The sequence below is a fragment of the Nicotiana tomentosiformis genome, chromosome 4 (assembly GCF_000390325.3).
Source record: "Nicotiana tomentosiformis chromosome 4, ASM39032v3, whole genome shotgun sequence".
NCBI classification, from domain to species: Eukaryota; Viridiplantae; Streptophyta; class Magnoliopsida; order Solanales; family Solanaceae; genus Nicotiana; species Nicotiana tomentosiformis.
This window is the reverse complement of record NC_090815.1, coordinates 12,619,586-12,633,276: the sequence shown is the minus strand read 5'-3', so window position 1 is coordinate 12,633,276 and position 13,691 is coordinate 12,619,586. Positions and strand designations below refer to the sequence as shown.

At 35.1% G+C, this 13,691-nt stretch overlaps 1 protein-coding gene across 1 annotated transcript; it reads left to right on the top strand.

The window, feature by feature from the left end:
- The first annotated feature begins 11,539 nt into the window (after positions 1 to 11,539).
- Positions 11,540 to 12,451, top strand: LOC104113994 (probable membrane-associated kinase regulator 4). Its single transcript, XM_009624334.3, has one exon. It carries the CDS (start codon positions 11,540 to 11,542, stop codon positions 12,449 to 12,451), a length of 912 nt encoding a protein of 303 aa, XP_009622629.1.
- Positions 12,452 to 13,691: the final 1,240 nt, after the last annotated feature.

The following is a 13,691-nucleotide window of genomic DNA, read 5'->3' as shown; positions in this document are numbered from 1 at the left end:
CATAATATACTGGAGATTGGAGCACTTGTGTATGAACTTCCAGTATATTATGCTGGACCGGTATATTATACTGGAATTCCAGTATACTTATGCTGGAACTCCAGTATAATACTGGAATTCCAGTATATTATGTTTTTCAGTATATTATGTTGGAGTATTTTCCGGATTTGGAACAGTATTTTCGTTCAAATTTATCTTTACATGAAAAGTGGCTAAATTTCGATTACTTTTGAAACTGTGGCTATTTTTGAATAACCACTTGTAAATCTGGCTATTTTTGAATTTCTCCTATTTTCTTCTATTCCTTCTATTCAAATAGTAGGTGAACATAGGAGATTATTTCATCTGTTTTATGGCCGTTCTATATGCATACATTTATTACTAGATATACAAGATAAAATTGCACAGGGATGAGCCGTATAGCTACATGAGATAATGCAGTTGGAGAAGGGGTAACTGATGTGGGCTTTTCCCCAAAGGGAAAAATAAATAGTATTTAAACAGGCACCAGAATCCATTAAATGTAGGAAACACAAATATTATTCCTATTAGTGTGTGACTGTTATGAAACTATTATTGGTGGATATCTATTTATTACTCCGCTATAGATAATCTTTCTGAAGAAGATTATCCATTTAGTACTTTGTTGAAGTTTATCTACAAGCAGTTGATGCAGGCAGGTTGCAAGCAACTCAATGAAATGATTTGCAGCAGCTTCTTATTAAACAGGCAGGTTGCAAGCAGCTCATGCGTCAGCTTACAAGCAGCTGAAGAAAAGCCTCGCAACTGCTTCCTTTCTTCTATAAATAGAGGAGTTTTCAGTTCATTATATATATCAGTTTGAAAGTTGAATAAAATATCAATCCCCCTCTATACTTGTCTTCAGTTTATTTCTTTTATAGTCTTTATTTTATAACACGTTATCAGTACGAGTCTCTATGTTTGAATGTATAGTTATCTCTAACTTGAGATAATTTGGAGCAAAAGACGATGGAAGCCAAAGCTGCCTTAGGTAGATGTACCTAGAAATCTCATAACTTTGAACAAAGTTCGTTTCTAATCTTGCTTTCGCATGTTAAGTATTTTCTGTATGGACAACTATTATTAACTACAAATGTTATGATGCTCTAATAATTTTGTTTTATCCACGTGAGCAATATTGCATCTTGAGATAGAGCTGTAATCAATACATATGACTATCATACTGAGACTACAAATGATTGAAAGATTGAAAATCTTCATGTTTCCATAATCATATGGGGTAAATATGTATGTGAGAAGTTACCCGCCTTATTCTTCAAGTTTGTACTACATCATGTATCACAGTATACCAGAAGTTTACTAATGTAAAAGCACTCATAGTAAATCAGAAATTTACTGATACAAAAGTAGCCACAGTAAATCAGAAGTTTACTGATGCAAAAGTTTATGCCATAGTAAACCAGAAGTTTACTTAGAGATAACACATGCCATGATAAACTTGAAGTTTTCATTTGCCATTTTTAAATGAGCTATTTGAGAATTCAGATAAGCATATACTGAAGAACTAGAAGATTCTTCAAGAATTCTCTTGTGTTGCTTGTTCTCATAATAACTTGATTATACCAGCTAAAGTTGGGACTAAAATTTCCGAATTCTGGAATATATAAAAGGTGAATATGGGCCCATTCACCTATCATGTGAATAACTTATAGATGCATATATAAGATGGTTACATGTATGTTTATTGTCAACATGCAGTTTGACATTTGAAATTGTCTTTCTCAATTAAGAGCATAGTTTTCAGATTATGAAATCAAGATAGTTCATCTTGATGATGTTGATTTATATCCAAGCTAGTTTAGCATTGAATACCTCATATGAATAGCTAAACTATTGCTTATGAGAACAAGGCCTCATGTGTTGGTATAAGATTTTCTAAATTGCATACAACAACACTTGTATGCATCAGACCAACAAAATATGATAAGTCCTCCCCTCACAATTGGTTTAGGATCAGAAATCAAATATTTTACTATTTAATAACTTTTGATATGTGGTATATGATTAATTTCTCTACCACAATGTACAAAGATATGTTTCCCAAAGAAGAATGGGGATATGAGTTAGTTTTTCTAACATTTGGGGGGTGGAATAAAATAGCTAGAAAATATGTATATGAATCGAATTATCATTAATATGATCCTCACTTAGAAGATAATTCAAGTTAAATGCTAGAAGCATTTACTGATCCAAAATTAAATATCATATTCCAGCTGCAAATGCTCCTATTAAAATTAAAGTCCCTGAAGGATAGAGTTTACTGTATGCATGAAGCGTGGTAGACCAATCGGTTCCAAAGGTAACAATCCTTGAAAAGAATAGAAGCAAATGATCAAAATGATCATAATAAGGAGGAAATAAGCTCTGGAAGATCCCACAACATAACATTTCATGAAACTCCAGAAGAAGTTCAGGTACCTGAAAATAAATAAAGTGATGAGATCTCAACAAGCTATGTCGCTTGCGAACTGATACGAAATGATCGTCAACGATATATTTGATATAGTGCACAATATTGTAAAAGATTGTGAGGATCGGACCTGTAGTCCAAGCACCTGAAGATGTCATGCCATTTAAATGTAAGTCATAACATATATGACTCATTTGATTAATTATATATGAAGATCCCTGAAGGATTTAAAATACGTGAAACAAATTCAAAATCTCAGAAAATGTATTACAAAGATCTTTGCACAGTTTAAAGTAATCTGGGCGCATGTGATATAATCGCCTTAGTGAATATTTGTTGAAAGAAGGTTACATAAATGATGTTATTTGTCCATGTATTTTTGTAAAGAAAATGGCATCAGAATTTGTTATACTTGCTGTTTATGTTGATGACATAAATCTTGTTGGAACTCCAGAAGAGCTCCAAAAGGCAATTGAATATCTTAAGAAAGAATTTGAGATGAAAGATATTGGAAAGACAAAACTTTATCTTGGTCTGCAAATTCAACATTTAGCATACAGGATCTTTATCCATCAATCTGCATATACATAAAGGGTCTTAAAACACTTTTATATGGACAAAGCACACCCATTGAGTACACTTTTATATTGTTCGATCACTTGAAGTGAATAAGGACTCGTTCCGACCTCCAGAAGAGAATGAGGAACTCCTTGGTCCTGAAACACCCTATCTCAATGCAATTGGTGCACTTATGTATCTTGCTAATGCTACAAGAACTGACATAGTATTTTTTATTAATTTACTAGCAAGATATAGCTCTTTTCCTACACGGAGATATTGGAATGGGATTAAGCATATATTGCAATATTTAAAGGGAACTCTTGATATGGGTTTATTTTATGCTAACAAAGGTAGTGTAGATCATGTTGATTATGCAGATGCATGTTATTTATCTGATCCCCATAAAGCTCGATCTCAAACCGGGTACGTGTTTACATGTGGAGGTACTATCATATCATGGCGCTCCACAAATCAATCTATTGTTGCTACTTCTTCAAATCATGCTGAGATAATAGCTATTCATAAAGCAAGTAGGGAATGCGTATGGTTGAGATCAGTGATTCATTTCATTCGAGAAAAATATGGTTTGGAATGTGATAAAAGATCCACAATTTTATACGAAAACAATGCTGCATGCATAGCCCAATGAAAGGGAGGATTTATAAAAGGAGATAGAACGAAGCACATATCACCAAAATTATTCTACACATATGATCTTCAGAAAAATGGTGACATTGATGTGCAACAAATCCGTTCAAGTGACAATCCGGCAGATTTGTTCACTAAGTCTTTGCCAACTTCAACTTTTGAGAAGATGGTATACAAGATTGGAATGCGCAGACTCAAATATTTGAAACAAGGTTTTCATCAGGGGGAGTGAAATACGCGTTGTACTCTTTTTTTCTTCCTAAGATTTTTTCACATGTGGTTTTTCTTGTAAAGTTTTTAATGAGGCAACTAGAAATGCGTATTACTAAATATGTGTACTCTTTTTCCTTCACTAGGTTTTTTCCCACTGAATTTTTCCTAGTAAGGTTTTAACGAGGCATATTATCTTTAATGAACATCCAAGGGGGAGTGTTGTGAAACTATTATTTGTGGATATCCATTTATTACTCCGCTATAGATAATCTTCCTGAAGAAGATTATCCATTTAGTACTTTGTTGAAGTTTATCTACAAGCAGCTGATGCATGCAGGTTGCAAGCAACTCAATGAAATGATTTGCAGCAGCTTCTTATTAAACAGGCAGGTTGCAAGCAGCTCATGCAGACAACTTACAAGCAGCTGAAGAAAAGCCTCGCATCTACTTCCTTTCTTCTATAAATAGAGGAGTTTTCAGTTCATTATATATATCAGTTTAAAAGTTGAATAAAATATCAATCCCCCTCAGCCCCTCTATACTTGTGATGTGTGTCCATAATTCCATATTTTCGTACATTATGTGCCTTGCATTTTACATGCTTTAATGATAAATTAAAATTTATTTGCGCATAATAGAGTCTATTTTATGTGTAGGTGAATTGAAAATGAAAGTAGAGCAAAAGGGATACTTAAACGTTGAAAGTGTGCTCGAGAACAATGAAAAAGAGAGACCTGGCGAGGCCAGCCAAAGGCCAGGCTAAACTAGGCTTTAGCCTGGCGTGGCTATAATTTTATAGTTTCGTACATTATGTGCCTTGCATTTTACATGCTTTAATGATAAATTACACTTTATTTGTGCATAATGGAGTCTATTTTATGTGTAGTTGCATTGGAGATGAAAGTAGAGCAAAAGAGATATTTAAACGTTGAAAGTGTGCTCGAGAACAGTGAAAAAGAGAGACCTAGCAAGGCCAGCCAAAGGCCAGGCTGAACTAGCCTTTAGCTTAGCAAGGCCAGCCAGAGGCCAGGCTGAACCAGCCTTTAGCCTGGCGAGGCCAGCCAAAATCCAGGCGTTAGGCTGGCGACGCCAAGCCTGAGGCCAGGTCCAATCCGAGTTTTAAAGACTTAATTCGTTCCGGGTTTGACTAGGACTTGGCCTACACGTTTAGGGTTTCTTCTACACATATAAATAGACCTAAAAACACCACTTGGGAGACTTGGGCAGCCAGAGGCAAGAAGAGCTGGTGGAATCTCCCCTTGGGAGTGAGAATTATCAATTTCTACATCTTTTCATCTTTACTTTGTATTTTAATTATGCAAATAATTGGGATATTGTTACTATGAGTATGAGTAGCTAAATTCCTAATCTAGTGTTTTGATGGAACCTATTGAAGGATGATTTTCTTGTTACGTTAATATAGATTTGCCGTAGTATTTTCTCTATTTGTTCAACTATATTATTCTTGTGGTTGGTTGAAGGGCCCTCAATTAGCCGTGCCTATTTAGTATATATTAATTGGGAGAGAGTGCATATTTAGGTAGTTGTTGAACAACATCACTCATAAACGTATATGAGAGATCAATACAGAGGTTTAAAGGTGGGATTAGGGATAACGAAACCTTGGTGCGATGTGAGTGAGCTATACTTAATACCAGCTAGCGTAATTCGGGAGAATATGTCTAGTAAATTGTGGTAATTACTCGGGAGAGAGTTACGACAGTTAGAGTGCTCATGATCGGTAGAGAAGACTTAGGCAAATTTATAGGAAACATAGCGGAAAAGATTCCGACAATTGGGAAAATCATAACTCTAGACCTTCTTAGTCTTATCTAGAATTTCATCCATGTTAGTTGATAATTTTACTGCTTTATAATATTTGCTAGTTAATCAGTAGAAATAAAAATCAAATCTTTATAACTAAAAAATTATTTGAACCTGTATTTCTTTGCAATATTGAACAGCTGTAGCTAAGCCTTAGTTCTATGTGGGATTTGACTCCGGACTTGTAAACCGAATTATATTTGCAACGACCGCTTAGTCCTTTTTATAAGTTATAGTTGGGCGTGATCAAATTTTGGCGCCATTGCCGGGGAGCTAACGGTTTAGCTGTAGGTGTATATATTGCTAGGTTGCAAGTTTGAACTTTTATTTTTTTTATTTTTGTTTTACTTGTTAATTTTAAAAACATGGCATCTTGGAATTATGTGAGTTTTGATGTTGATAATTCTACTTTTGATCCTTCTTATGCATATAGTGGAGGAAACCACCCTGGGTAAAATTGTCAAAATATTTCCGAGAGCGAGTTATGTGCACCAACTCAATCTTATATGTGGAATGTGTATGATATATGTGGTGGTCAAGATGGTCACTTTCATGGTTGTGCTTATATTTCTTATGTTCCCCCAACCCCTTACTTTGATGGTTCTTCTTTTTCTTGTGAATTTATTAGAAACAAAGAACCCAGGAATGATGACCTGAAAGAGATCAAAGATATGCAAAAGTGCCTTGTGGAACAATATGATATGTTAAAGTGCCTTGTGGAACAAAATAGTAAAAGACAGCTGCAGATAGAAAGGCAAGAAGAAACTATTCACAACTTGAAAGTTCAAGTGAGTCAACTGGTTGAAGATCTTAATGCTCAACAAGCTAATATTGTGAATAGTATCCAAGAAGAGCGTGAATTAGATGCAGAAATTGAGGTACCAATAGAAGGGTCCATAGTAGAACACCAACAATCAATCAAACTAGAATTTGAGGATGCCGATGTTGTAGAAGAGATACTAGAGTCAAGCAAGGACATTGATGATACATATTTAGTTGACTCTAGTGTCATTAGTGTTGAGGATGTAGACAGTCCCAATGTTCATGTAGTTGAGCGCATTGGTCCACACTACAAGCATTTTTCCACATTGTGTTTGGATGATGATATAGAAATAGAGTCATCCAAGCCACTTGAGGAGTCAAGGAATGAGGAACAAGGTGCCTACATTCTGAAAATCTTCTTGCCAGAAAGTCGGGAATACACATCTCATCTAAAGGCCAAGAAGTGCAGAATACTACATTATTTTATTGGGCCAGTCAGATTCGTTCCACCACCCCAAGAGCATGATCATAGAGCAGAATCAAAACTTGGGGTCCAATTCATAAGTTCAAAGTGGAGGCAGAAAGTGATTCGCGTCGTGCCGCGAAGTTAAATCAAACGCTTGTTGGGAGGCAACACAGCTTTACTGCTTTCTTTTATTTTATTTTTTTATTTTTGTAGTGTCAATTTTTGATTTTCTAGAAGCATGGAAAGCAAAGCTATTGGAAGGATGCAACAGCAAACTAGATGGTTGGAACTAAGTATGAGGTACCCGCACGAAGGACCAAGCCTGGGAGAAGTCTGAGTACCCCGTGAGTTGCTGGTGCTTCGGCTTTTGGCCTACCAGGGAGTTTCTTTTACCTTCTTATTAGTTATGGTGTGCATTGGAGACAATGCACAATTTTAAGTGTGGGGTGAGGAGATTGTCTGGGCGACTTTCTATGCTATTTTAGTTGTGTTAGTTTAATTGAATAATTTATTTTTTTCTAGAGAAAAAAAAAAACAGAAAAATTGGACTCTTCCCGACGATGGATCTCTTAGACAGTTTTCTTGAGGGAAGTAAGTCTAGAGAAAAAATACCAAAAATATTTTTTTTAGGTAGTGTAGTAATTCCTCCTTGGTTTTTCTTTATACCGCGATTCTTTTTCAAGGGTTTTGTTTGAACCGGGTATAGTTAGTTTATTATTTTTTAGGAGTAGGAGCTAGTGTGAGATGAATTGAATTGCAACGATTTCTCTTAGGTTTCTTATGCTTTGAGAATAGTTAGTACTATGGCTGTGACGCTTAGGCTCGGTTTTTGACTCTAGCATAAATACCTTAAATCGTAGATTCCTAATTTTATTTAACTGCTTTGACTCGAGTGTCGCGATGAAACCAATCCCGAGTGAATGATGTGCCATGTCTGTGTGAGTTTTTGTATGTATTCTATGCATTGCATTTGATGTCTAGAACTTGCCCCATGAGTTTGCAAAGCGAAATAGTAGTATTGTTCAGTCTAGGAAGTGATATAGGCGTTTCTTTGTTAAGCCAGATATATAAAGTTTACCCACCTAAATGTTATGTATCGTAGTTAACCCCGTTGAGCCTATAATCTTGTTTCTCTGGTAACCACATTATAAGTCGTACCCCTTTGTTTTAATCGACCATATATTTGAACATTTTCACCTCTCATGAGCACTTGAATTGTTATGAACTTTGTAAAAGTTAAAGTGTGGGGTGGTTGGTTCGGCTTTTGCATGGAACTAATGAAATAAGGAGAAAGGTGCACTGTTTTGAAAAAGTAAGAGCCACTTAAATTGAAAAAGAAAGAAAAGAAAAACTAGTTGTATTGCAGTGAAAAATATTCCTTGATAGTGGTGACTCTTGATGTAATTGTGCTTAAAGAAATATGGAGTTAATATATATTGAGGTGAAGGTGGAGTTATGGTTTGACATAAGTATGGGCTTGAGTGTTAAAGTATATGTATTAAAGTGCTTAAGGGAGGTGTAGTCACTCATATCCAAATGTATCATACCCGACCCGCAGCCTACATTACAACCAATGAAAGTCCTTCTTGATCTTAGACTGAATGAACTCGATTAGTAGAGTATTACACTACGAGCAAGCCTATGGTGCATCATTTGTGGCATATGAATGTTATTTCTGAGAGCGAGTGAATTTTGTCTATCTTGAGTTCCTATGTTCTTAAAATTCATTGTGTGTGGAACTAAGCTATTTGATTGGGTGAGGGAAAATGATTCATAAAGGAAAGGTAATGTTGTTGACATCCATGTTAGAGTAAGTAAGTGAATTGTGAATAAGGCATGGCATTTGTGAGTCGAATCTTGAGGCGAGGATGTCGCACTTGTGTGCTTAAACTATTTTAAAATTTTTTGGTGTAATGAGTTAGGAGAATTGCTTAAAAAGGTTGTGTCTATAAGTGTAGTTTGATTGCTCGAGGACGAGCAATGTTTAAGTGTGGGGTATTGATGTGTGGCTATAATTCCATAGTTTCGTACATTATGTGCCTTGCATTTTATATGCTTTAATGATAAATTATACTTTATTTGCGCATAATTGAGTCTATTTTATGTGTAGGTGAATTGGAGATGAAAGTATAGCAAAAGGGATACTTAAACGTTGAAAGTGTGCTCGAGAACAGTGAAAAAGAGAGACCTGGTGAGGCTAGGCTGAACCAGGCTTTAGCCTGGCGTGGCCAGCCAAAATTCAGGCGTTAGGCTGGCAACGCCAGGCCTGAGGCCATGTCCAATCCGAGTTTTGAAGACTTAATTCATTCCGGATTTGACTAGGACTTGGCCTACACGTTTAGGGTTTCTTATACACATATAAATAGACCTAAAAATACCACTTGGGAGACTTGGGCAGCCAGAGACAAGAAGAGTTGGTGGAATCACCCCTTGGGAGTGAGAATCATCAATTTCTACATCTTTTCATCTTTACTCTGTATTTTAATTATGCAAAATATTTGGAATATTGTTACTATGAGTATGAGTAGCTAAATTCCTAATCTAGGGTTTTGATGGAACCTATTGAAGGATGATTTTCTTGTTACGTTAATATAGATTTGCCGTAGTATTTTCTCTATTTGTTCAACTATATTATTCTTATGGTTGATTGAAGGGCCCTCAATTAGTTGTGCCTATTTAGTATGTATTACTCGGGAGAGAGTGCATATTTAGGTAGTTGTTGAACAATATCACTCCTAAATGTATATGAGGGATCAATACGGAGGTTTAAAGGTGGGATCAGGGATAACGAAACCTTGGTGCGATCTGAGTGAGTTGTACTTAATACCAGCTAGCATAATTCGGGAGAATATGTCTAGTAAATTGTGGTAATTACTCGGGAGAGAGTTACGACAATTAGAGTGCTCATGATCGGTAGAGAAGACTTGGGCAAATTTATAGGAAATGTAGCGGTAAAGATTCCGACAATTGGGGAAATCATAACTCTAGACCTCCTTAGTCTTGTCTAGAATTTCATCCATGTTAGTTGATAATTTTACTGCTTTATAATATTTGCTAGTTAATTAGTAGAAATAAAAATCAAATCTTTATAACTAGAAAATTTTTTGAATCTGTGTTTCTTTGCAATATTGAACAACTGTAGTTATGCCTTAGTTCTCTGTGGGATTCGATTCCAGACTTGTAAACCGGATTATATTTACAACGGCCGCTTAGTCCTTTTTATAAGGCATAGTTGGACGTGGTCAACTTATTTTCAGTTTGTTTCTTTTATAGTCTTTATTTTATAATAGTGACCCTTTTATAAAGCTAAATACTGTGTTTGTTGTGGTACATCGGACACGTACACCAGGCCATAGCAGTAGGATTTGAAACAGCTTAAATTTCAAATTTGGTTAAATGTGATGTGTGTTAGCAACAATTGGTTCAGAATCATCACAGAGTTCAATCTGCACCACAACTCGAAAATTTCGTACTCTTGGGAATTTCACAAAGAGATCAATACATCAAATTCTCAATTCCGATCATTCTTCCTCGAGATCAATTTAGAGTGCGGCTGAATACTTCTTGATATAAGAAGATCCACACATCGCTCAACTTTCGTGAAGATCAAATATATTCTAAGGAGGTTCGCATCATCCTATACTTAAGAAATATGTTGATCCAACCTCGAATCACGGAGAATAATTCGGAAGAAGAATCAAGGGAACAAATAAAACTGTTCCACAAAGATTTATTAATAAAATTAATTTTCTTTTAAAAAAAAACATCTACCCCGCTTAAATAACGTCTTGAAGATATCATTAATGAGTTAGTTAAGTTTCAACTTGGAAATTAACTATACAGATGAGCTAATTATGTCATTGTCCGTAGGCTGGACTTAATTCCCTCTAGGAAAAAAGTAATGTGTTGGGTGGGGGTCTAGTAATATTTTGATGGTGTATTAATCTGTTCTAAATGTTTTCTGTTCAGCCACCTTGAATTGTTAAAGAGCTTTTTAATACGTAGGTCCAGAAAGTAAATAACTCCATACTCTTTATCATATCAGTAACAGTGTTCGAAATGAGCCTTAAACAAAAACAGTAGAATTGTTATTCGATCTTAGTATATCTCCATTTAATAAAAGAACCAAAGATTCGAGCACGAGGTTTTTGATATTGTTAAAATAAAATTTACATAATATTTAGCATGAAAAATATTTATAAGTAATCTTTCATAAGAAGTGAGATTTGTAATCTTGAAAATAGATTATCCGATACAATATGATGTGATCGCGTTAAAATCATTTACATTATTGATGTATATAGATTAACAAAAGTATACACGTTTATATGACCAAGGAACAAGACCCTTTTATATCATGAGATGAATTATATATATCGAAAATTCTTGAATATATTGTTGTCGATGTTGTCTTATTTTTTTGAATTTAACTTACATACACTAACAACCTAAAAAAAAAAAATTTACACTACGAGTGAATTCTAACCGGTGTAATCTTGCTCATCTTTAAAATGGTCCCCTTCTCCTTCATTTGCCTCTTAAAACTCAAGTACTTCCAACTCCCACACACACACAGAGTGAGAGTGAGAGTGAGAGAAAAAGTGTGATGTACAATGGAAGATGCACAAAATAATGCAGAAGAAGATTACATAGAATTGGAGGTAATTAGTTCATCAAATTCCACCATTTCTTTATTCCATTTCAAAACCAACTCTCCACCACAAGCAGCAAGATCATCAGAATTTGAATTCCAAATGTTGCCTAGTAATTTTATTGATAGTAAGGTCACTAATAATTCAATATCTACAGCTGATGAGCTCTTTTACAATGGAAAACTCCTCCCACTTCACCTCCCTTTTCGTTTACAAATGCTTGAGAATATCCTTCACAATCCAAGCAAAAAAAAATCTCTTCATATTAGCAAAAGTTTTGATGATCTTGAACAATCTTTTAACACCCCATTTTCCCAATCTTGTCATGTTAGTAGGGAACTCAATAATCAAGAAGATTACTTCTTTGGCTATTCAACAGATGATGAAATTAGTTCAAGAAAATCAAAGTGGACTTCAAGAAAGCTTAGGCTTATCAAGAACCTCTCATTTGATTCAAAAGTTAAGTCTTCCAAAGGTTATCTCAAGTGTTTGATTAATAATAGTGTCAAATTAGTAGCCAAGAATGAAATATTTGGGAAAATTATTCATAATAAAGGTGCATTAAATCAAAGAAAGTCATCATTCTCAGGAGCTATTAAAAGATTCTTGACATCTAAATCTTCTTCTTCTACTTCTTCTGGCTCCTCAAACAATTCAAATGGGATTAATCAAGATGTGCATAATTTGTTAATGAGAAGCAGAAATGTGTATTATTCAGAGGTTGAAGATGAGAACCCAATTCAGGCTGCAATTGCTCACTGTAAAAATTCTCAACAACAGAAGTTCCATTCAAGAAAGAGTAATGTAACTGACCTTGGACTTGGCAGCTCAGTGTCAGCTTCCAAGTTGATCTTTCAAGAACAAGAAAGATAAGGACTTTGCAGGGGTTAGAAACCTTTCTTTTCATTTTCTTTTTTAAATTTGGCTTCTTTTTTTTTAGAGAGATAATTTCGACGATTAGAAAAGCAAAGAAGAAAGTTAGTGTTCAATGAGCTCGAGATAGCTGCATGACACCGAATACAGTCTTTCTTTGGTTCCAGCCCCACGGTTACACCAAAGCACACTAGTCAACATTGTACTATCCGGGGTGGGTAGGGGGGACAAAGTAAATTTTTTATAGTTGTTTCATGCTATGTTATTTTACCTGAAATCGTAATAATTATTGTTGTCTAACTTCTTGTCTTATGGTATATTTCTGTGAGAATAGTTAAATGTGTTTAGGAGAAGGTTAGCCAGTTGTTACATTTGTCGGAGTTAGTTGCCACTAGTTAAGGTTCTTAGCTTAATTAAGTGATGATTAGGAATGTGGCTATATATAGTCTTGTACTGTTATTTATTCAATAATTTTTTTCAGAATAATAGAAACAGTTTCTCTTCTTCCCTTCTTCTCTGTTTGTTGCTAACTCCTCTCACGACATTGCTGTGTCACAGACTCCATTAATGGAGATCTGGATTTAGCTCAGTTGGAGCTTTACTCACAATTTCTTCTCCTTTATAAATTTGTATATTATATTGACTATTGAGCACTCATATAAATCCATAATATGCATGGCCAAGGCATATTGTAGTTTCAAAGCACATTAATCCTATCTTTGAAGTACCTAAAGAAAAATAAACAAGGGTTTGTCTTTAGGAAAAATACATAAATATCCCTTTCACTTGACCTGAAATTTCAACTACACATTTAAAGCCGATTTAGAGCCCGTCGTCCGAATTCACGAAGATGACATGGACACTAGCACACGAAAATTTAGAAAATATTGTGAATTCCTATTTTATGGCCCTAAAACGCCAAAATTTTAGGTGATTCTGACGGCCCCACAAAATTCAGGTGATTCAGAACCTGTCGCCCGAATTCATGAAGATGACGTGGACATTAGCACACAAAAATTAAAAATCGTCCTGAATTCTTGTTTTATGATCCTAAGACGGCAAATATGAGGAACAATCATCGTGAAACAATGACTATTGTTCATTATGCCATCTTTGATAGGCTCACAAAATTTTAGGCAATTCAGAGTCCGTCGCCCGAACTCATGAAGATGGCATGGACATTAGTACAGGAAAAATTGAAAATCATCCTGAATTCCTATTTTATGGCCTTAAAATACGA